General features: G+C 33.5%; 1 protein-coding gene and 1 pseudogene across 1 annotated transcript; one reads left to right on the forward strand and one right to left on the reverse strand.

Moving 5' to 3' along the window:
- Positions 1-1538: 1538 nt before the first annotated feature.
- LOC134254010 (ubiquitin carboxyl-terminal hydrolase CYLD-like) lies at positions 1539-13416 on the reverse strand. The gene is made up of 12 exons (XM_062736581.1): positions 12876-13416; positions 10952-11281; positions 10059-10611; positions 9488-9702; positions 8656-9083; positions 7705-7796; positions 7425-7491; positions 6853-6988; positions 6328-6436; positions 6002-6117; positions 3245-3485; positions 1539-3057 (listed from the first exon to the last, which is right to left on the reverse strand). Exons 1-12 carry the CDS (start codon positions 13329-13331, stop codon positions 2867-2869), a joined length of 2934 nt encoding a protein of 977 aa, XP_062592565.1. The 5' UTR covers positions 13332-13416; the 3' UTR covers positions 1539-2866.
- Positions 13417-17051: 3635 nt separating this feature from the next.
- Positions 17052-24636, forward strand: LOC134254006 (MTOR-associated protein MEAK7-like; annotated as a pseudogene).
- The last annotated feature ends 38 nt before the right edge of the window (positions 24637-24674 follow it).

A 24674-nucleotide genomic window follows, 5' to 3' on the forward strand; every position in this document is an offset into this window, starting at 1 on the left:
AGAGCAGAAATGCAGAACAGGTCAAGAAGAAACCCTAACACTGGACGGAAAATTAAACTTGAAAGTTTTAAAAAATCAAAACAGTATATTAGAGGTTAAAAATCTTCAGCTGTTAAACAGAGCAGAAATAATACTGTTTCCTTCAAACAGAACAATACTTGAGGGCCTCATATGTAAATTATCCTTCAAATGTGCCCACATTTAAATATTACCATACAATGCATACATATATCTAGATTATCAGTAGATTTTAATTGGATATGCTGAAATTTTAAAATTTAATTCACCTGTCAAATTGGCAGTACTAGTACATGTAAGTACTATTATCTCTAGACAGGACCTTTTGAATTTTTAAGGTATGTCACTCATCAGCTTTTTAGAAAAGTTCACGCATATAACCTCTAACTTAAAAACTATTTATTAAAATTCAATTTTGATAACACATTTAAATTAAACAATGTTAATGTTTTAACATTCAATGAAAAAACTGTTCAAATAGCTACAAAGAAGCAAGATTTATAGGGGACTATTTCTTATAGTGGAAGGATATTTAGCAGATAATTCTGCAAATCTACATATTTATTAAATTTAATATCTTGGAACTTTAGCCTCACATACTTTTACTCGGAGAATATTTTCCGTTATGAAATTGCTAGGAATATTTAATATAGGTCTTCATTTATATTTTTAGAACAAGTTTCACACCTTCCTTCAACAAACTTTGCCAAAAAATGAAGATATGTCAAATAAGTCAAGATAAAATTTACCTCGTTTTTCGCCTGAAAATCATCATCACTGACCCCAACTTTTCTTTCATTATTTCAAAGTACTCGATACTTGTGACTGATCAGCACTTAAGTCGTAAAAAGCTTGATTTAAGAAAATGTTTTATTACCTATTTAGTTTTTTAATACCCAAAATATGTTACTTTTTAGTGCAAAAAGGTCACACAATAATTTACGTGCATTAAATTAGCAAAACTGTTCAATGATAAATACTATTCAAACTACTTTACGTAAAATAAAATTTTATTTATTGCCATGATTACATCTGATAAAATATGATAGAGGTACAAGTAATTAACTGAAGAGTTAAAATTTAAGTGCAAAAAGGTCAACTTTATTGTACCGTACTTTAGTAAGATGCACACTGACTCCCTATTTCCTCGGTGATTTTGAGTCTCACTATATGAGTACTTATCTAAAATATACTTCTCAAAAAATTCTTGATTTAAAATTTCATGAGTGACATACCTTAACTCAAAAGATATGAATATAGTCAAATACGCAAGTGAGTTAAGGCTAAATATGGGTATTTTTATGCAAATGAGTTAACAAAAATGCATAAATTGTATATTTAATATACAGAGAAAGTTCAAATTGATTTTCTTATTCATACTTTATCCACAATATTAAATTACACATGACGTCAAATTGACGTCCTTGGTCCCCATTCAAAGTAATTAAGCACATAAACAAACCAACATCAGCGCAAGGGCATGTCCTATTTAATTTAAAATAAATATGAATATAGTCAGATACGCAAGTGAGTTAAGGCTAAATATGGGTATTTTTATGCAAATGAGTTAACAAAAATGCATAAATTGTATATTTAATATACAGAGAAAGTTCAAATTGATTTTCTTATTCATACTTAGTATCCACAGCATGTTAAAGCTAGTACACATGACGTCATATTATGACGTCCTTGTTCTTCCCCATTCAAAGTAATTAAGCACATAAACAAACCAACATCAGCGCAAGGGCATGTCCTATTTAATTTAAAATAAATAACAAATAATATTAAGGAAAATATTCTAAAAATTCATAAATTTGCTGCACAAATCCTATGCACTTTCGATAAAAATTGTAGGAAACTTAACCTGGACTGTGAATTTTTACTCTATGTCAACTTAAAACTGTAAAAATAGTAACTAAACACTTGCAGTGTCGACATTTATGCAGCAACATCTTAATTCCTTGGAATATTCTGCGTCTATTCATACTTTGTTTTTGTAAAACAAAGTAAGGTATGCCCTTGCACCAAAGCGATTTTGTTAGTGTTCCTTATAAACTTGTGTAGTAGAGGTTGATGACATCATAATATGATGTCATAATGTGCACTGGCTATCACATGTTGTGAGTACTAAGAATATACTAGAAAACAAGTCTTAAATTTTTCTGTGCGGTAAGTATAGCCATTATGGGTTTTAATTAGATTTTTTGCTTAGAAACCCCCATACATAGCCCTTACTCACTTGTGTAATGAAATTTGTTTATAGCCTTCATAATAATAATCTCCTTCTCTTGTATTTATATCCCTTTATCACATATAACAGTTTCTGTAACACATCAAGCACTTAGCCTTTTACAATGTATAAAATCTGAATTTGGATTTAAATGTTTGATTTTTAAAGCTTATTAATTTTTTTTTTTTTACTCTGAACATCTTTATGAAGATGAAAGAAGTTAAATGACATATTTTATTGATAGCATCCGTAACACCTTCTAAACCTCGTGTGTATAAATATTTCTCTGCCACCCAAAATGGTACTCTCAAAGAATTATTTACCATGTGTTCTGAAAAACACTAACAATTATAAAGCTTGATGAGTCTGGAAAACAAATTAGTGGAGAATTCGTCACAAATATCACAAACTATATTCCTTTTCACACAAATATTTAAGAATGCTTTGCAATAAATAAGACAATGGATGTATTTTGTTCACAGAAGCCCACTGAGAATTGAGTTGAAAATGTTGCAAACTCAGACACCAATCCAGTCTATAATGCATTACTAGCGAACCCTGCTGGGCTGGAGGAAGAATCGTGATGGCGCGACACAACACTCTGTTTTTATAGCTTTATCATCGGACCATGGAGACTTCGGGACTCTGATACATGCACATATAAGCATCACAAAGCAGACGGCGAATGTGTTCTGGGAGTTCCTTATCATCTCCCCGACGCATTATCTCCTCTTGATAGTCCTCTGACAGCCATTTTGATAAATCGGGGCAGAGTTTGACCTCGGGGATATTGTATCCACTCTGTTCACCTGTAAAACAAAAATCCTCACTGCCGTGAATTTACACTTCATCATTCATTTTTATTTCCAACTCATTCTTGTACTACAATCATTTGAATACCAAGATCTTTAAGAAACTTACAGCAGTTAAAACACAATTTTACATGCGTTTATAAATTGCATCTGAGTTTTATTAGAAATGAAATAATTATGCTACCCATGCGATCTGCCATGGAATCAAAGAAGATCCACTGGGCGTCTTTGCCTTTCCCACACTTAACAAAGGACACATAGTGACTGGTCTGGATACAGACGACGGCAAACAGTTCCATCTTCTCCCGCGGTATGCTGGGGTTCTGCTTCTGTATATGCTTCTGTTCACTGTGAATGGCCTTATAGTCCTGGGGTACAGCAATGGCCTCCCATTTATGATTAATCCTAACCTTGTGTTTGTGACTCTGTCAAAATTTACAGGAAAAGGAGATAGTTTTTAAAAATTATAATGAGTTCAAGTACATGTATACAGATTGTTCTTTATGAGTAATTATGGCTATATTTACAGTATGTATTGATATACCATAAATCTTCTACCTTGATATTTTCATTAATTTCATAACCACTTAAAGACGTACAACACACTGGGGGAGATAACTCTTGCGATTTCAATTGAACGTTTGACGTGACGTCAAATTTAACGTCAAAAATAAAGCGTCAAAATGACGAGTAAAACGATTCCGATGTATATCAATCATAAAAGAAAAATTTGATATGGGGCTTGGCTGTGATTATGAGTACTATACTCAGTCCATAAGTATTTTTTTTAATTAACCGGATTTAAAAGCAAGACGTAAAATACCATCTCTTTTAAAAATGTATTTCATTTCATATATAATAAATTGTATTCTTGATTAAAGCGCAGTATTTTTTTCCTGAAAATTTTATTTTACATTGCCGAAATTCTCATCATGTACAATTGGCTATATAACATTCTGATTAATGGTCTTTATTATAACTTGTGCATTTACGATATAAATATTGTTTTTTCTTCTTTAATTAAATAAAACAACAATAAACAAACAAAAAAACTTTTTACAATAGCCTATAAAATCGATGTTGTTCTCAGACCCTTACTGATCAAAGAGGAACAACTCTGAAAATGTAGGAGATGTTTGTTTTCTTCCCTTTATTCACGGTTTTCCGCATAGACAGAATCAAATACATTTACAGCAAGACCTGATAAATCCGAGAATTGAATACTATAGACCTCAAACACACAATGTAAGTATAGAATTGAAAAAAAATCGTTTACTAGTACTGAAATTATCTGAATTTATGAATATCCTTTTGCAGCAAATCGTTTGACTTTCTGTCAAGTGTCAACAATGTCGGCTCACATTTCCTCGAATCAAAACAAAACGTAGCCTATAAGATTTTTAAAAATATCAAAGTGCGATTTGATATAAACTAAAATAGATGAAGAGTTTAATGTTTGATATTTTGAAAATAATGTGGACGAATACGGAATTTTCATTTTAACTTCAGAAACAACGACATTGAAAGAATGCATACAATATCGTGAGGGGTGTACATGTATGCAAATGTCGATGTATCCCCACGGCCACATACTGTCTTGTTTGAAATAATGACAAATGAAAGAAACTATAATTATTTCCATTTATATCACAGGAGAGTTGAACATACACCTTTTTTTTTTGATAAATAAAATTGAAGAAATAAAATTAAAAATCAACATATTCAACATAACTTGAATTCGTATCCAGGTTTCATGTGATATGGAATGCATAACGCATACATATATGGTCTAAACACTAAAATCCTTCAGTTATTTTTCCTGATACATATAAAACCAGCAGTCTATATTTATTCTGCATTCATGAATTTAAAAACTAATTAATGCATACCTCCCGGATTCAAATGACGAAATACTTGTATATTTGCACTGTAAACAACGTTTCGTCAAACGCTAATGGTCTGCGACGCCAAAAAAAAATTGAAGGGGTGGGGGTGGTAGGGGTATTCAAAAATTGCCTAAAAAACTACATTTAAATAGGCTTTACCTATGAGAACTTTTAAATATGTAAGTTAATATATTTTTGAAGCAAAAGCATTATTCCAATTTGATTTTTTTAAAATGTGTATTTGTAGATTCATAGCAAAGTGATCGACCCCCATCTGAAAGACGCGCGGGAACGTGATTTATTGAGAAAGGGGGAGGGGATAATTTTCCGCTATTAAATCAAAACAGGAGTTTTGGGGGTCGTACAAAAATTATACAAAAAATTATAAAGATTATTTTTACTACCAGCTACATAAATAATTTTTTTTACAAAAATTAAACGACAGGTTTTTTCAAAAAAAAATTTTGAATTTGAAAAATACACAATTTTCAAGGCTTAGATAATTCATAGTTTTTCAGTTTAAGGTCTTTAAAAATTGTTTTGATGATAATTATATCAAAAAGATGACTATGTTTTTGTGTTAAATGGTTAAAAGAATAAGTCAATGAAATTTGACAGTTATATCTATAAACCTGGCTTTTTTTAAATTCAAGGTTTAAGTAGTTCATTGATTAAAAATTTTCTCTCCTTGTAAACAACTAAAGGGGGGTAACTTTTGGAATATCCTGTCCAAAAACCACTCGAACGATTTTTTCCAAAATGCGCATACATGCAGTAGATATAGTCATGTACTAAATATACAAAAATAACGAAAATTAAACGACAGGAATTTTTTGGGGTAGGTGTGTTGTACATCCTTAATAACATATTGTCCAAACTGTTACAGCAATAATGCTTTCAAAGTTATAAGTACTGGTAATAATGTATTTATACTCAGTTATAAGTTTTTTAAAAAGTAATGATTATGTATTTATACTCGGTTATAAGTAAATATGTATTTATACTCAGTAACTCTAAAATGTCAGGGTACTACAAAATACTAATGGAGATCTTACCATCTCTTTACAGCCTTCACAGAAAGCAATAGTGTTGAGTCCTGCTCCATGCTGGTTGTAACATTCCTTGCATTCAAATGCGGCCAGATCACCACATATTATACACTCCCTCGGTGCTGCAAAAAGCAACTCATATATCATACATCTATTTATGAAAAAAAAACTTCGAGCCAAATACCACTTTCAAATCGCTAAAAAATTTATGAAACCTCTATCTCGTGTTTAATACTTGAAGCTTTAATGGGGATTTAGTTTTGATAAAATCTTCAAAGTTATTGATACATGTTTAGGTAATTTGATGAAAATTGCTATCTCAAATAACCAACCATTCTGTAAGACATCAGTGATGTCCAGCTCTAAACTAGGAACAATGCGACGGTACATCTTGTAATCTTTCCCAAATCGAGGCATCTGGAGAATCAAACAAGGGGGTCTCTGTAAAAGTAACAAGTACCACTAACTGAAAATGGTATCACATGTCCCAGGTAGGAAACACATCATATCATAAGAATTAAAGGGGAAAGAATATACATGTAGGACAGAATGTTTTACATTAAATATGGTGAAACAATAAGCCCTGGTAATAAGTAGTAACAGTTTGACCTTTGATGTATGACCTTAACCTAATTAGATGAGGTCAATGTCATACATCAAAGGCCAGATTATGACGCTTTGACTTATAACTTGGCCAAATACATTAATTAATGTCTTTCTTTTAAACAGAGGAATTATCTTGGTTAAAAGTTGTATTTTAATACTAAATGCAATATGTCGAGAAGCACATTAGAGATTTCTCAAATAAAGTCTAGAAAATTTAAGTTTGTGCTAAACATGAAGTGTCTGTGTCATACCTCCTCTAGTTTCACTTTCATCTGAAGGAAGGACAATTCAAATAACTGTTGTGTGGTAGGAAGCACTAATCTCTCATCCTTCTCCATAATCAGCTGATACAAAAAGGAATGCTGGCTACCACCCCCATTATCTGATCTGTAAAACAAACTCACAGATTTAAACAACCTTGTCTTAGCTGACTGTTTACTCTTAAAATATAATTATCCTGAAAATAAGAAATCATCCTTCCAAGTAGTGGTATTTTGGAATTTGATAAAAGTCAAATATTAGGGTTTTAAACTGTTTAATAACAATGAACTAGCTATGTTCAAACATGTGATGTGTTATAAAAAGGATCTCCTATGGTATTAATATATAATTTTTCTTCTCCAACTTGCGTGTTTTGATCCCCCTCAGAAAGGCTTGTGGATAAAAACAAACAACTTGTTAGATGAAAAAGAAAATCATATCTAACCACAAATCATGAGAGATCCAATATTTGTCTTGCATTAAATTGAGCTTACTTTGCTTTTCTTTCTGACAGGTAATATTTTTCTAGTGTTTATAAGCGTAACTCTATTTTTATCATTACCTTATATGTAAAAAAGGATCTGCCTTTGTAATCTGGTTCAAAAGTAAATTCAAAAACTCCTCTGGATCTACCAAGAAAAGAGAATAAAAACAAATTAATATTATAAATTATTATGATTCACAGCAGTACTTACACAATCTATTTCTCGAGAAATATACAGACTGAATATTTTTTTATTTTAATGAATCATAATTGAATAAAATGACTATTAACTTGGCAGTAAAACTATTGATAAATAGACTACGAATCAGTTTATCTAAAAACACAATAACAGCCATACCTTTTTCTTCACTCATCATGCCGGGAATATTTCCTAATTTATCGAGTAAATGACGTAATTTCATTACTTTATCAGCACGTACATAATTATGTCTGAAATTTTAAAAAAGTCATCCATTAATCCACAAAAATAAAGATATCACTATAAAATAATGCAAGGGCATACTAACTAATAATTAAACATTTATTTCTTATAATTATAACATAATAATTCTTATAAATGTTGAACAGAGAAAACAAGAGGCCCATGGGCCACATCCCTCACCTTAGTAACTTTGGCTAAGCTGCCCCCCCCCCCCCCCCGATTTTCCCCCTTGTAATACCTATTGTGGCTCCACCCTATCCCAGAGGTCAGAATTTGTACAATTTAAAAACTAAACTATCACAGGATGCTTCCACATAAGTTTCCACTTTTCTGGCCCAGTGGTTTTTGAGAAGAAGATTTTAAAATCTTTTTCCTATATATATCAATGTGAAACTTGGATTCCCTATTGTGACACCTCCCTACCCCCAGGGGTTCATGATTTGAACAATTTCAAAGCTACACTACCCTATGATGCTTCCACATAAGTTTCAGCTTTGCAAGCTCAGTGGTTCTTGAGAATTTTTTATGACCCAACCCTATCTTTTTTCTTGATTATCTCCCCTTGCAAGGAGACTTAAAGTTTGCCTTTTATTTTAAAGAACGTAAACTCTCCTTCACCCAACAATGTTGTGTACCAAGTTTGGTTAAAATTTTTTGAGCGATTTTTAAAAAGAAGTTAAAAATGTGAAAAATTTACAGATGGACACCTAGATGGAAGACAGACAAACAGGTGATCACTCAGAAAAGCTCACTTGAGCTTTCAGCTCAGGTGAGCTAAAAAGTGACATGGATTTGTTTTGTTGCCAAGAAGAATCATGTTTTCCTTCCACTCAACAATTTCCTTAAATTCTCTCCATAATAACTTACTTCCTTAGTGGATTAACAATGCCCTCTTTTATCACTTGTTTTACTTCATCATATTCATATAAGTCATCACTGCGTTTAGGTCTATATAAAATTCCATCAAATACTGTAGTAAAATAAAACATAGCAAGCAATGTAGCGTCTAAGTAACAAGAGTTATGGTGACCCTGAATGCCTTTCTGTTTGCCACACACATCCAGTTCTATTTGTTTAATTTCCAAAGAATCTGGCGGAGATATATTTCCCATGACGTCCGGCGTCTCCATGCTACCAAAATTATTTGAAACTCCGCTATTACGACGAACACTGTCCACAAAACGTTTGTCCTTGCGACATTTATATAGAGGTACAAAAAAGGCTTTTTTGGGGGGACATGAAAAGAATCGATGCTTTCCAAAACTTCCATCTGTTCCCGCTGATATTTCCTCTTCCTATTAAAGTAAATACATTTATTGAAAATAAAAATTGTTGCATTTTTTAGAAATTGATTGAAAATTGATTGAATGCAATAGTTTTAAGTGTTTTTAAAATTTCATATAGCTTAGCAAATTTTCATTGACTATACACAAACTAACATTTGTTATCAAGTAAAATTCGTCATCATGAGAAGGAAGTTTATATAAAATGAGTTCAATTTTTTTTGATCTTTTTAAAAAGTATGGACTTTTTAAATACAGCAAATATTAAGAACAATAAATTCTTTAAAAAGAAAAAATAACAGAGCTAAAATCCACATGAATAATTTTAAAATGACAAAAGTCTGAATTGTTTGTTCCATAAATTGATCGATGGTGGTTCTAAAGTTTACTAAAAACCGTTTCAGAGTAACTCCTACCATTTCCAGTCCTGCTATGGGTTTAACAGGTTCCTTCTGGTCAGGAAGATACCCCATCCATCGAATGACCCCATACAGCGGAGGGTTTGACATGACCTCCACCATTGACCCCACTTCAAGGTCAGGGTCAGCAGGAAGTAATGATCGAGAGCTAGGGTTACTGCGGCGACTGTTTGGTTGTTCTAATGACTCAGACTTCATTTCAATTTGTTGATCTAAATAACAAGTTACAAAAATTAATATATTATTAGTTTTTTTTACCAATATCAATACCGGCAATAATAGGAGTAAAAACCATTTTACATACCGGTAGTTAATCGAAATAGGTATATACATGTACATGAAGATTTTTTACTTAAGGTAATGCAGATAAAGGGAACTAATTTCTCCTACATATGGATGTTAACAAGTTGAAATATGAACTCTTTACCGTAAAAAATGACCAAAAGATATAAGGCCGTAAGCCATGAAAATTCTGCATAAAATGAATGCAAGATCACCAATATACAAAAATTGCAAATCTGAAAGAAGTTACATGTAATTATATTAACTATTATAAAGTGACAATTACCCTGTGCCTTGGTGTATTCGTACAGTGGATTGGGTCCTCCCAAATCAGCAGGCTTCTCCTCCTTCTTCTGTCTGACAGGAAGACCTGACTCCTGGGGAGAGGGGGGTAACTTCTCCTTTAGGGGCGGCGGGGGGAGATGAACCTGGAGCTGTTCTTTTGAGAGCACCTGCTGATAGGATGGAGTAGAGGCGTTGCTGGAGTAACTCCCCCTTTCCTTGCTCTGTACAGGCTGTGGCAAAATCTCTCTTTGGACTTGACTGTATCCTGCTGACGAATTCTGGTTACCTGTCCATGCTGAGCTGTATCCTGTACTTTGTTGACTGGTCCGGGACTGTGAAGGTCGAGGGGAGTTGATCTGTTCGGGTTCCTGCATAAAGCCGTACTCTGGCTGCTGGGGGTAGTAGGAACTGGAGGACCCAGAGGCCTGGTTCATTTGCATGTATTCCTCCGCCTTCATTAAACCCATGATAGGTACTAACGATGCATGCTGAGCTTTGGCATAAAACAGTCTGTGATTTTTATATTTCCCTGTACCAGATCCAACAGGATTATCCTGAAAGATATTCATAAGTAATAATAAACCTAAAGTTGTTTTTCCTTTTTTTATGGTCCTGGAAAGATAAGAAGACATGGATGAACAAAAGATGTTTGGTCAATTCCATTATAATCTAGCTCCTTTTTAAAGAATTCTTGAGAAAAATTCTTGACATCTCTTGTTGCTCTTTCTAAATTTATTTTACAATATATTAAGACAAATTCTTTCAAAAAAATAGGAAGTTCTATTTTCAAGTACAAATAAAATATATCTTTCCAATTTTTATTCTGTGACACCACACACTCATATACTGTGTATATAATATTCATACTGAACACTTTCAAACACATAAACTTACGAATTCCACGCCCACTGTGATATCCCTCCTGTTGCTGTCAGGCAGGATCCCCACCCACTTCACCTCCCCGAATTCTGGACCGTTATCACTGATCCATACAATGCGGTCCTTCTCCTTAAGATTGGAGTTTTCTATCAATTCCCTCTCCTCTCGGTACATAGGCGTCTCCTCATGGATTGGGATTGATCGATCTGTATATCTGCGCTGATATGGAGCATCCTGGTCCCGACGTACCTTGTGTATAGCAGCAAATATCCCGCAGTTCTGTTCACAGGTGAAAAATCGCTTTTTTCTGAACACCCCATCACATGTTCCCTTGCCTTTGCTCTCCTAAAACAATAATGAATTTAGTTTTATGTTTTAAATTAATACCCTATATATTACTGGTAAATAAATAAGAAATGAAATAAAATTTAAAGAGACTTTTTAAATTAACTTTTTGGATTTTTACTTTAAAATCTTGGAACATGTTGAATTTTGTACGATTAATATGCTGAAAATGTACGACATTTGGCTGTGTATTCAGCACCTTTGCCTGTTTACCAATGCAACATCACTACCAGATATCTTGATTAACTATTTATATTTTAGTATATTCGGAAAGGGTTTCAACAAAATTTGGCTAGTAACTTTTTGAAAAATAGATTTTGGTCAAATGTTGTATAATATGTAACATATTAAGATTAACAGTAATTTGTCAGGCTTCTGGTATCCAATTTGATCTTAATGATGCATATCAATGTCATGTATACATTTAAGTAGCCACAGGTCTAGTCATCATGGCAATAAAATCTATGACTGTCTCCTTTTTTACTTCATTAGCTAATAATAGCTGTATTATTGAACTGTTAACTAAGTCTTTTTTCTGAGAATCATTAAAAATTAGGGAGGAAGAATTTTCATGAAAATGCAATCTAGTGATTTTTAATTGTTTGTTCCAGATGTAAACATGCATAACATCCTGTATCAAGGCAAAACAAAACCAGTCGAGCCATTCAGTGTCTACATAACCCGAACTTAGTAGTCCTTAGTACTATCCCAAGTTGCCCTCCTCATTGAATTCCTTTGTATTATTTCACTTGTCTATTACATAAAGTTCACATCATTTTGTAAAATCAATTAAAAGCTTTTCATCCCTATATACAACTGAGAAATAGAATTATGTGGAGACTGCATGCCAATATTTTTTGCTTTATCAATGTGGCCTTAAATTACTTTGAACAGGTTGGGACCAATTTGACTCTGAATATCACAAATCTGCATCAAGATACATTTAAAGAAATAAATTTTGATTGACAAGTTTTTCTGCATGCCCACTAGTTACTAGTTAGGAGCTGATTGATCCCTTGGAAGTTCCTAAACTTATTGGGGATCAATCTAACAAAACATAGGGTTGCAGAAATTTCAGCCTTTTGAAGTTTTTATGCGGATTTATGATACATAGCCAAAATGAAAAGTGTAATTTTTTGGTCGTAATTTATACATGTATCCCATTAATGATTTGGAGTATGTATGTATTATATCTAAAATGGGTTATTATATCCCATTTGGGCACTTGGTCCCAACCTGATGAATATCGTGAAACTCTTTGTCTTTAATCTGTAACAGAAAAGGAGAAAATGTACCGATGGACCGGAATCCAATGCGGGATCCCTTTATCACTCGTCAGAGCTCTACTGACTGAGCTAACCAACTAACCATGCAAGCCTACATAAGTGCCCAAACCCATAAAAATATTATTAAACCTTAATTTACCGTCGTAATCTGGTCAATTGATAACCTAAACCACAGAGCCTTTGATAATCTTTTCACAATTTATAATTTGTTCTTACATGACAAGCAATTTCAAGTTGAACATGTTGAATATGAGTCAAACATTTTTTTCAAGGAATCAAGTTACACCTAAATTTAAACGTACACATACCCCTAACAATTCAATCCCAAACTGAATTCCCTTGACCCCCGGTAGCTCGCCCTTGTACTTGATGATTCCCTTGAGGTAGGGTTGTCCTTTGACAGCCACTGTGACGGGGTCCTCCAGCTGAAGTTGTGCCCCTTCCTTCAGCCATTCCTGATCCTGAAATATAGACAGGCGTTCTTGGCAGACAGGGATGGGCTGAAGTAAGGCAAATTCTATCTTAGTTAGCTGACCAGTGTCCGTGGGCTGACATTCAATCTCAATGTTCTCTGGTTCAAGTGTCTCTAATATCCACGAGAGGGTGGTTCTCTGTTTATCGTAGCGCTCTTCCACCAACAGTAGAAGAGTTCCGGGTAACACGTCAACTTTTGAAGATGTTGTTCGTAGTATTCCTCTCTCTTTCTTCTTTCCTATTTTATCAGCAAGAAGAATATAGTAAACGTTGTCATTTTGGTCGGACATATCAATATTTAACAAAATACTTTCTGTTTAGGCCTTGCTAAAACATGGCTGCCACTAATACATTGGAAATCATTGGAAATTCCAAAGTGTGTTCCGAATGTCAAGGAAGTCCTAGTGGGAATTCCTCGCGCGAACGATCTAAAAATATCTTATAACGTAAACATCGAGCAGCTGACTATCATCAAAAGAATTTCGATGATTATTTCATATAATTTAAGCTGTGACATGCATAATCCTAGCAAATAAATTAACCAGTGATTGCACCTTTAATTCAAAAAATAAACTATCATTGTTTTTCATTTTCATATTGATTCAAATCATTCATTTTTTATGTAGATGAATTTTAATGTTCCAGTTAAAGACAGATTTAGGGTATCTCAGTAGAATTTAATACCAAAACCTTTTATGACAAATATTTAAAAATAAGCTCTTACTCAGGTCAAAGCTCTGGAAAAAGCACACAAAGAGATTAACTTTTTGAACGTTTACGGACTGTATCAAAATTCTTGATATGTATTAGATTATTCATATTATGTATTTATTAGAAGCAATTTTTTTAACCTCTAAAATATATTTTTTGCCAAAAAAAAAATCTTTTTTTTAAATCTCTCCAACCCCCTCCCTCTCAGACATTATTTTAAAAGGGATGTCTTAAAGATCCAACATATATAAAAAAAAAATATGGTGTAGCATTCCTTCTCCTATATGATGGACTCTTTTAATATTCATCGTATTAAAAATTGTCAGTGATATTTTCATAGACTTGAGAAGGCTAGCTATCTGTACTATATTCTCTACTGAGAAGTTGGTGGCTCGTTTTAATACCCCCCCCCCCCCCCCTTGTTATCAAAAAGGGGGAGTATTAGGTCTAAAACGAGCCATCAACTTAGAGAATATCTGCATTAGATTAATGAAAGGATATCATTTGCATGAAGTTTTACCGTCTTACACAAGATGATTATTATCCTTTTCCGTTTGTGTTTGTGAAACAAGATGAGGGTAAAAAGATTTTAAAAATTGTTATTAAAAGATCGAAGAATTTGTCTCAATAAATTACCATTGAAATATGATTGCATACGGACCAACCATTCAAAAGTTATCGCCAGTTTAATCAAAGTTTTTTAAATTTATTTAAGTGGGTCGAATTCCAAGGTCAAGGCCAACGGTTAAAAATGAAGCCCAGATACCCTTTTTTAAAAGTACACTTGTACTATGTAATGGCCATGGTTAAATTAATTTTTTAAAGTGGATCAAACTCTTAGGTTTAATTAGTCCGAAATTCCTGACGTTTTCCAGGCTTTTTCATGCCTCTTTGCCAGGTTTCTGGGCACGTAAAATATCAAAATTACGAAAAGGCCTGGAAAACGTAAGATATTTCGGACGAAGGTTAAATATGTCGGTTCCAAAAAGAAGGTCTTGTCATAAGATATACACATCTTAAATATGAAAGCTATAGCTTCTAGCAATCTTGAAAAATTAATTATAATAATTTAAGGGCGATGTTATTTTTTAGTGTTTTTTGCGGACAAACGGACGGACAGGGCAAAAACTATACCCCCCCCCCCCCCCCGATGATACGTGCCTGACTATTATTGTCCCCTGCTTTCGCGAATCTCATTCATCTGTCCGTCCGTCACAAAAACTTTAACCCTCGTCGTATCTTTTGAATGAGAAGAGATATAGGGCTTTCATATTACTCATGTATATTACCTATGACAAGACCTTTCTAAATACACTTTGGTTTTTGACCCTGTAACCTTGACCTTGAAGTTTGACCTATTTAAAAAATAGACATTACTCTGTATTCGTGTTAACTTTTGAATGAGAGGAGTTAGGGCTTTCATATTAGAGATGTGTATATATATTACCTGTGACAAGACCTTTCTAAATAAACAATGATTTTTGACCTCTTGAACTGGAAGTTTGACCTACTGTTCAAAAACTTAAACCTTGGTCATATCTTTTGAATGAGAAGAGATAGGAATTTCATATACTACATGTATATATTACCTGTGACAAGGCCTTTCTAAATACACTATAATTTTCGATGCCACAACCTTGGCCTTCAAGTTTGACATGCTTTAAAAAAAATTATTACTTTGAATTGGTCATAACTTTTGAATGAGAAGAGATAGGGCTTTCATATCAAAATGTATACTACCTGTGAGAAGAGTATCCTAAAAACAAATATTATTTTACCTCGTGACCTTGACCTTGAAGTTTGACCTACTTTTCAAAAACTTAAACCTATAACATGAATTCTGAATGCAAAGAGATCGATATAAAGCTTTCATATTAAACCTGTGTATTGCTTGTGACAAGACCTTTCTAATTACATTATGATTTTTGATCTTGTGAACCTGACCTTGAGGTTTGACCTACTTTTCAAAGTTGTTAGTTTTTCCTTATAGCTTTTGCTTGAGAAGAGATTTGACTTTCATATTGTGCATTACCTGTGACAAGATATTTCTGAGCATGCTATGATTTCTGGCCTCTTGACCTTGACCTTCACGATTGACCTTACATAAAAAAATCAACTTCGGTGATAATTTCTATAAATGACATATGATGGGGCGTTCATATTTGACACAATATGTCATAAAAAATGACACCTAACCCACAGAGACACCAAAAGCGGGGGGGGGGGGCAGAATTCTTTGTATTTGCTTGTTTATCTATGTAAATGGTGCTGTTAAAATATGCTTTCATTTCAAGATGCCTTACACACCTTCGGCGGTCACATGCGCTCATTTATATAGAATTAACGAATCGAGACTTCTTTTTATGCCCCCGTATTCGAAGATTCGGGGGTACATTTTTCTTTTTTCGTGTCCGTCCGTCTGTCTAGCTGTCTGTCTGTCCGCAAAAACAATAACGTTGTCGATAACTTTTGATTAAGTGGAGCTATGACTTTCATATTTCACAGGTTTATTCCTTGTGACAAGGCCTTTCTTTTAGTACCATCAAATTTGACCTTTTAACCTTGACCTTCGAGTTTGACCAATTTTTATACATATATTCCAAACTTTTACATTGGCAATAACTTTTCAACGGTAGATACTAGGACGTACTAGACTTTCAAACTTTGGATATTTATTCTTTGTGACAAGACCTTTCATTAAATACCAAGAACGTTGACCCTTTGACCTTGGCCGAGGGGTTTGACCTACTTAAAAAAAAATGTAATCTTGGCTTAAACTTTTGAACGGTTACGGCTAGGGCTTTCATACTTCACATTTGTAATCCGGCCTTGTGACAAGACTTTATGTATTTTAGACACCAACAACTTTGACCTTGGCCCTGGAGTTTGACCTATCTTTCAAAAACTTTCTCGAAAAAAATTCTTGGCCATAAGTTTTGAACAGCGGTCGTGCAAAGGCTTTCATATTTCACAACTGTATTTTTTGTAAGAAGACCTTACTTTAATTGGGTACCAACATTTTATTTTATTTGCATTGAAGAAAGTTTAATCTTTGCCGTGTTGCCATACGGGGGCATCAGTGTTTCAAAAACACATCTTGTTATATAGAAGTTTTTGAATATCTATATTAGTAAGTATGCGGTAAGATCTTAGCAAAACTTATTGTGGTTGCCCTCCCTCCCTCTCTCATCGATTTTTTTTTCTTCTGACATAATTTTTTGCATGCTTAATGAGAGAGAGAGAGACTTGTAAATCAATTTTCATCGGGATCGTTGTGTCTCTTATTCAAAACACGTAAACAAGCCAATGTGACGAAATCGGATGAGAAATGGGGGGTTCAGAAAGCAAGGAATCTGCCGCCCCAAAATTATTTACCGAGAGGGAGCTCTTGTGTATCCATTCAAAATTCGATAAGCTGTTTAAATCCTTACACTCTTTTCAGGTGAACAGGTCTAGCACAATTTAGAGCTGTTAGTCTAGCTTAAAATTATTGAGCTACTCAGAATAACTTTTATCAGTTTATCCGTATTTTTTTGCATATAGCATAATTTTTTTTTAAAAAAGAGATAGACAACAAAATCTCGTGTATTTAACTTTAAGTATTCATATGTGTCCATCTGTGCATTACAGTGCATATGTGCCTAGTCCTGAGGAGTAATATAAGCATCCGGTGCTGATGCTTACTCCTCCGACAGGTTGGGACCAATTGCCCAAATGGGATATGAAGCATCTTAAGTTTGGGAAAAAATCCTTAAATGGGCTATAAATTTACAGTGCAAAAATTGAAAATTTTTATTTTTGGCAATTAATATCCTAAATCCGCATCAAAACACTTAAAAATGAATAACTTTTGGTAAGCAAGTTTTTCTGCAACCCTACAGTTTGTAAGATTGATCCCCAAGAAGTTAAGGAACTTCCAAGGGATCAATCTCCTAAACAATGGGCATACAGAAAAACTTGTCAACCAAAAGTTATTCCTTTATAAGTGTCCTAATGCGGATTTATGATATTTATAGCTAAAATAAAAATTTTCAATTTTGCACTGTAAATTTATAGCCCATTTGGGATATTATATCCCAAACGGACTATTATATCCCATTTGGGCGATTGGTCCCAACCTGTCGGAGGCACCTGATCCCACCTCTGGAGTGTCCAGTGGATCTTGATTTATACCTTCTTCTCTTGTTTCTATTGTTTATAGATTTTATTAGACAGATCACTGTTCATCATCTTAACCTTTTACAGGCTAATTTGGACCAGTTGTCCAAATGGGATATACATAGAATACTCTGCCTGGGAAATAATATTCCAAATAGGATATAATTTTACAGTGCAAAAAAAAAAAAAGAAAATTTTATTTGGCTATAAATATCATGAATCCATATCATATCCAAATACTAAAAAAGGAAAGAACTTTTGGCAAGCTATAATCTCAATGAGATTTGTTGAAAATTGGACTGCACTGTAAAATTTATATCCCATTTGGGATATTATATCCCAGATAGGCTTTTACAGTGTATATCCCCCTGGGCGATTGACCCCAACTGGTACATGTACTATATGGACTATCAAAAAAGCAATTAAAGTCAAATGAAAATAGTTTAGCATTGCAACTTTTGAATACTTTTCAGCAACATATATATTTCCATTGTTAGAATAACTGTATACTAGCAACTTGTGTGGGGTAGAGGCATGGATATGTACAATTGCTTCAAGTTTTGTGGAATCGTTAACAATTATCTTGTTGACCAGAATAGACCTGCTTTATAATATCAATCAAGAAGTATTAACTGTGTGGTCCCAAATCACCTGGCAGTGCTTTATATGACTCCAAAACTTTTGGGTTCATATTCATATAAAGTCACAGAACAATTTTCACATGCATTGTTATCAGACAAGCTCAAAATTAAATTCAGTCAGTGCAGCAATATGTGCTTTTTTGTACATGCTAAAAATAGCACATTTAAAGAAAAAAAGATGTGTTTGTGAGCCATGCACTGATGTCCCCATATGGCAGCTTTTTGCAAGGGTTAAAGTTTCACAAACCCCATGGTCAAAAGGTCAAAATTGTTGATATCAAGAGGAAGGTCTTGTCTTAAGGAATAAATTTGAGAAATAATAAAAGCCCTCATTCTAACTGTTCAATAGTTATGGCCAAGGTTAAAGTTTTTAAAAGTGGGTCAAACTCTAAGGTCAATGTCAAAAGGTAAAGAAATATTAATACCCACTGAAAGGTCTTGTTACAATGAACATACAGGTGAAGAATGAAAGCCCAAGCACCAACTACTCAAAAGTTAGGACCAAATTTGAAGTTTGGTATTTTTTGTGGGTCAAACTCAATAGTCAAGGTGAAGAGGTAAACTTTGATGGTACCCAAAGAAAGGGTGTTATCACAAGTAATGTACCTATGAAATATGAAGCCATAACCCAACCACTATAAAGATATATTGACAAGATTAAAGTTTTATGGACAAACAAAGAGATGGACAGTGCTAAACTATATACCCCTGAATCTTTGATTACAGGGGAGGGGAGAGGCCCAAAAAAATAAAAAATACTATGTCATTGTATACTATAGCTTTATTTTCCTTCAATGAATTTTTGGAGATCAGCCTTTCTTCAGGTACAATTGACAGTGGTAGCTTTATGTAAAGTCCTGGTTTTTAAAAAAAGGAATTATGATTTTAAGAAATCGAATTCTTGCAAATGCACAAAAGCTATGACTTACTCCTGATGCGATGGTTGTAGCATTAATAAATATTAAAAGATAAATCCAAACTGACTATTTCTGCATTTTGTTTTGCATTAGGAAGGACTTGTGCCATTAAACAAGGAGTTAAGCAGGAATTTACACCAGTACATCAGCCAAATTCAGACACATCACCATGGTCACCAGAAACACAAACACGGATTGACTTTACAGCAGTTTCAAGTGTTTGTATCACATGCTTTGAAGGGCACCTACGAAGAAAAGGCAGCCATTTTCTGTGGAATGAAAAATTCAACACAGATTAGTGCAACTGATGTCTCTGATGTAAATGACCTTGACTAAAATTTTAATTAAAAAAAGAATATCATAAATAAAACATAATCTACATGTCATTTCCTTTCTTAGCTAACCTTGAAAGATTCCATACTTTTTTTGGCAAGATTGTCAAACATAAACGTCTTTCCTCTAGTGAGTACAGTTAAAGGTGTGAGTTTTACAGGTGACGGAGGGTCTACTACAGGTGTACAAACATTACCTGGTCCAGCTCCCCCACTGGAGGGGGATCCACACCCTCAACACGGGAGGGAAGGGGGATAAGCAGTTTGTGTCCTACCTTACAAAGGGACTTACAGGTTAGTATATCGGAATAAAACATGTTGACTCTAAGTTTAAAGAAAGCATTTAGGAAAGAAGTTTATGACTAATCTGCATAAAATTGAATCAATTTCGTAAGGAACAAGGTCAAGGTTATAAAGATCTGAAGTATAAACTTGATTTCTAGTCTTGTATCAGGGATCTGAAGTATAAACTTAATTTCTAGTCTTGTATCAGTAGAACATTTGAATCTCATTCTGTTACTATTACTTAGAGTTGTTTTATGTCCAGAGAATGCATCTTTGCAAGGTTATTAATATGTCATGAAAATTTACAATGCAAAAAAATTGTTGCATGCATTTTTCAAATCATGCATAACTTTTCAAGGATGCCCTGCATGAGCTAGTTCATGCTCTGATTTTTACTTTTCTACAAAAATTGATAACATTTTTAAATATTCTTACAGCTAGTGAAGAGAATGAGAAAATATGCATCGGTGATATAGAAACCTGGATGTCCAAAACGCCACATTTTATGAACATCTTTGACACTGTGTTCAGTATTCTATTCCAGTTTGAGAATGTAAGATATTCATAGTTGTTCATTTTCCCATCAAGCTTAATTGTCTACAAAATAGATAAAATTATATTTAATATCTAAAATCTTCAAATTGTACAATAATCAAAATTTTAGGAAAAAGAGATATTGGAGAATATGGCAGCAATGGTGCCAATACCAATATTTGTGGGTCATCGTAATGAGGCAGTCCAGAGTGTACTGGACCACAATTCTTGTGTTGTTTTTGAACTATAACCTACCCACCATGCATCAGTCGCATTGGCGCTTCCTGTTCAGCAACTCAGTTTTCGGGGACAGTTTCTCTCAGCTCTTAACACAAATTATAAATAAGGGTCCCACCCTACTGATGGTCAGGGACAAGAAGGGGCACCTGTTTGGGGGCATGGCCGCTGACAGCTGGGAGTGTAGGGCTAAATTTTATGGTAAGATTTTTCTTTGAGGAAGCAAAACTAATTTTTGGTACATTTATCTGTATATCCAATGCTAAGTTCTATTCATGCCTTAAGGTTTTAGATTGTGAGCTGAATTGTTTTCAGACTGTCTGTCTTTTTGTCTAGTTGGGATTTTGATCCTGAAATAAAAAAATGTAATTTGCATTTTTACAGCAAATTTTGAAAAAATCTTGAAACTTTAGAATTGCAAGAGTTCATATCCCCTGAGCATATTCAGATGATTTACAGATTTATTGCAACTTCTGAATTAAAACCCAAGAATCTAGAGAGAAATTAAAACTAGCTAGCAAAGAGTATAAAAAAGTAATGGATTCATCAATCAGTAAGTACAGACAAGATCTATCTCAGAAAATTAAAAATTTACGAACAAATAACACGAAGGAATACTGGAAAATATTAAATAGCCAAAATAAAAATGACACATGTACAGCTGATTTAAACAATCTGTATAATTTCTTCAAAAATATCAATGAAGTCGATGTAGAGGAAACAGATTCAATTACATGTAATATCACTGAACAAAGTAGATATAATGAAACACTTGATTGTCCAATTACGCAAGATGAAATTTTGTCGGCAGTAAAAGACCTAAAAACAACAAATCTCCTGGAAGCGATCACATTCTTAACGAACATATTAATACCATGATTCCAATTGTTTCTTGTCTCTGTACGAGAAATTGTTCAATCTTATCTTTGACTCTGGGATAGTACCGGAAGAATGGCTTGTAGGCATTGTTAAACCTATTTATAAAAATAAAGGAGATCCAACACAACCTGAGAACTACCGCCCGATCACATTATTGAGCTGCTTAGGGAAACTTTTTACGAGTATTTTAAAAAAACGATTAGAAATTTATGCAGAAAATATCAGTCTGATTAATGAGAGTCAAACAGGTTTCAGAAAGGGGTATTCTACTTTAGACAATATATTGATTTTGCATTTTCTGTCACAAGCCCTTATAAATAGCAAACAAAAGTTATACTGTGCATTCATCGATTTTAAACAGGCTTTTGATACGGTATGGAGAGGCGGCCTTTGGTACAAATTATTTTCAAACGGTGTTAGTGGGAAGTGTTTCAACTATCTTAGAAATATGTATGCATGCATAAAATCAAGAATTAATGTGAATGGTGTGTCTTCTGAATTTTTCAACTGCAATGTCGGGGTTAGACAAGGTGAAAACCTTTCACCTTTTTTATTTTCATTGTATATCAACGACTTAGAAAATTACCTTACAGAAAGGAATGTTAACGGTTTAGAGAATTTTTCTAAAGAGATTGAAGATGATCTTAACATTTTTATCAAGCTGTTTATTTTATTTTATGCTGATGATACGGTTATTATGGCTGAAACCGCAAATGATTTACAACATGCATTAAATGAATTTTCTGTATATTGCAAAACGTGGAAACTCCATGTTAATGTTAAGAAAACAAAAATTGTCATATTTTCAAAAGGACGACCACCCAAACATACATTTAAATACAATGACGATGTTTTAGAAACTGTAAAAGATTTCAATTACCTTGGTATTATATTCTCAAGATCAGGGTCATTTTCAAAGGTCAAGAAACACTTATGTAATCAAGCACAAAAGGCAATGTATGGCATTATTAGAAAAATTTGTTTATATAATCTATCTCTGGACTGTCAGTTAGATCTGTTTGATAAAGTTGTCGTTCCTGTTTTATTATATGGATGTGAAATATGGGGATTCAAAAATATTGATATTATTGAACGTCTACATTTAAGATTTTTAAAATATATTCTAAACTTAAAATCTAGTACACCGAGTTTTATGGTATACGGAGAAACTGGACGTTACCCGATGTATGTGCGCATTTATACAAGAATGATATCTTACTGGGGAAAAATGATACATGGAAATGAGAATAAGATCTGTAGAATTATTTATTTACATCTTTATAATAAATACACTAAAAAATGGGATTAGTAATCCATGGATATCTTTCATACATAATATTCTTAATACAACGGGTCTCTGTAATATTTGGACTAGTCAAAATTTTCATAGTGTTAAATGGATTGCAACCACAATTAACCAAAAGCTCAAAGATCAGTTTTTACAGAAATGGTATAGTGATTTGAATAATTCCAGTAAAGGTATTACATATAGAATTTTTAAAACAAAGTTTGAATGTGAAAAATATTTAACTATTTTACCAAGAAAATTTAGAAATATCTTTTCAAAATTCAGGACAAGTAACCATCGTCTTCCAATAGAGATGGGTAGATGGAATAATGTTGAAAGAAATGAAAGAAAGTGCAATCTATGTAATAATAACCAGATAGGAGACGAATTCCATTATTTACTGGAGTGTAATGCATTATATAAGATTCGAAAAAGATTTTTGTTGCAGAAATACTATGTTCACCCAAATATAATAAAATTCTGTAATTTGATGACAAGTACAGATCCAGGATTCATCGAAAAACTGTGTATATTTATTACAAAGATTTTTGACACTGTCTGTCCTCCTGTAATCTCTGCTCGTCCATAATTATTGTAAATATGTATATATGTACCTCTGTACCATTGTATGGTTTTTCTAAAGAATAATAAATGAATGAATGAATGAATAAAATTTAATACTTAATGAATTACATTACTAATACAGCGTGTTCTTAATTCCTTTAGGTCTTCTTTCCTGTTTTCTTTTACTCCTAGTCCACAGTATGGGGTCTACACACCAACCATGTACAATGAAAACTTCATGTACCTCAACCAAGGACAGGCAACTCTACTTAATGGACTGGTAGAATTTCACAAAACAGAACAGAAAAATTAACGATTATTTTTTATCAATATTTACTTAACAATTTTTTCTGTAAATTTTTATTGATCTTTTAATTATATACCTTATAATGGAACAAGTGATAATGCCATTCATCTGTTGTTTGATACTGATTAGGTACATGTATTTCAGTTGTTAATTTTCTTTCTACTTCTTTGTCTCTCCTTTATGCAGGGAATGGGAGGACAGATGGACTATTTTGGATTGTGGATAACAGAGCTTTAACCATGGCCACAGAAGGCCAAGCCTAAGTGTACAACGTATGGCAGTCCCAACTGTCAGCTGACCCAGAGTTTGAGGTGGACGTTATTGAAGTCTGGGCCCTGGGTCCAGAGAAAAGGGGCGAGGATAGTGATGAGGAAGGGGAGAAAACTGTGAGTATATTACAAGTAGTCCTTGCTTTTGAGGAGGACAATGGGGGAGTAAAATTTCCCCAATGAATGTGATAACTTTCAAAAGTAGTAAAGTTGCTTACCTATGCTTTCTACATTTATTTAAATAAGCATGCAAAACTAGATATGTACTGCTAATACATGTATTTTCATTTTCAAAATTATTTTTTCAAGGAAACAAAGAAGAGCATCTTACAAAGTGATCCAGAGTCAAAGGGTATGATGGAGTTACTGGGGGAAAACTCAGGCGAGCGAGGGATTCCGGAACATGACGATGACGACAACGATCAATCCGAGGAAATGAAGAGGAAAATAACACCATCCCCAAACTTCTATAGGTGTCCATCTTAGAGGAAATAAACATCACCTCCAAACT

This window comes from Saccostrea cucullata, unplaced genomic scaffold (assembly GCF_032062105.1).
Source record: "Saccostrea cucullata isolate Sc308-1 unplaced genomic scaffold, CSIRO_AGI_Scuc_v1 ctg1202, whole genome shotgun sequence".
Lineage (NCBI taxonomy): Eukaryota > Metazoa > Mollusca > Bivalvia > Ostreida > Ostreidae > Saccostrea > Saccostrea cuccullata.

Bases quoted from the DNA above. Each gene is read 5' to 3' on its own strand.
- LOC134254010 (XM_062736581.1), bottom strand. From the start codon at position 13,331: ATGTCCGACCAAAATGACAACGTTTACTATATTCTTCTTGCTGATAAA. The intron at 7,492-7,704 runs GTATGGCTGTTA...TTTTCTTGGTAG, and splicing joins CATGATGAGTGAAGAAAAAG to ATCCAGAGGAGTTTTTGAAT. The intron at 3,486-6,001 runs GTAAGATCTCCA...AAATTTTGACAG, and splicing joins GTGAAGGCTGTAAAGAGATG to AGTCACAAACACAAGGTTAG.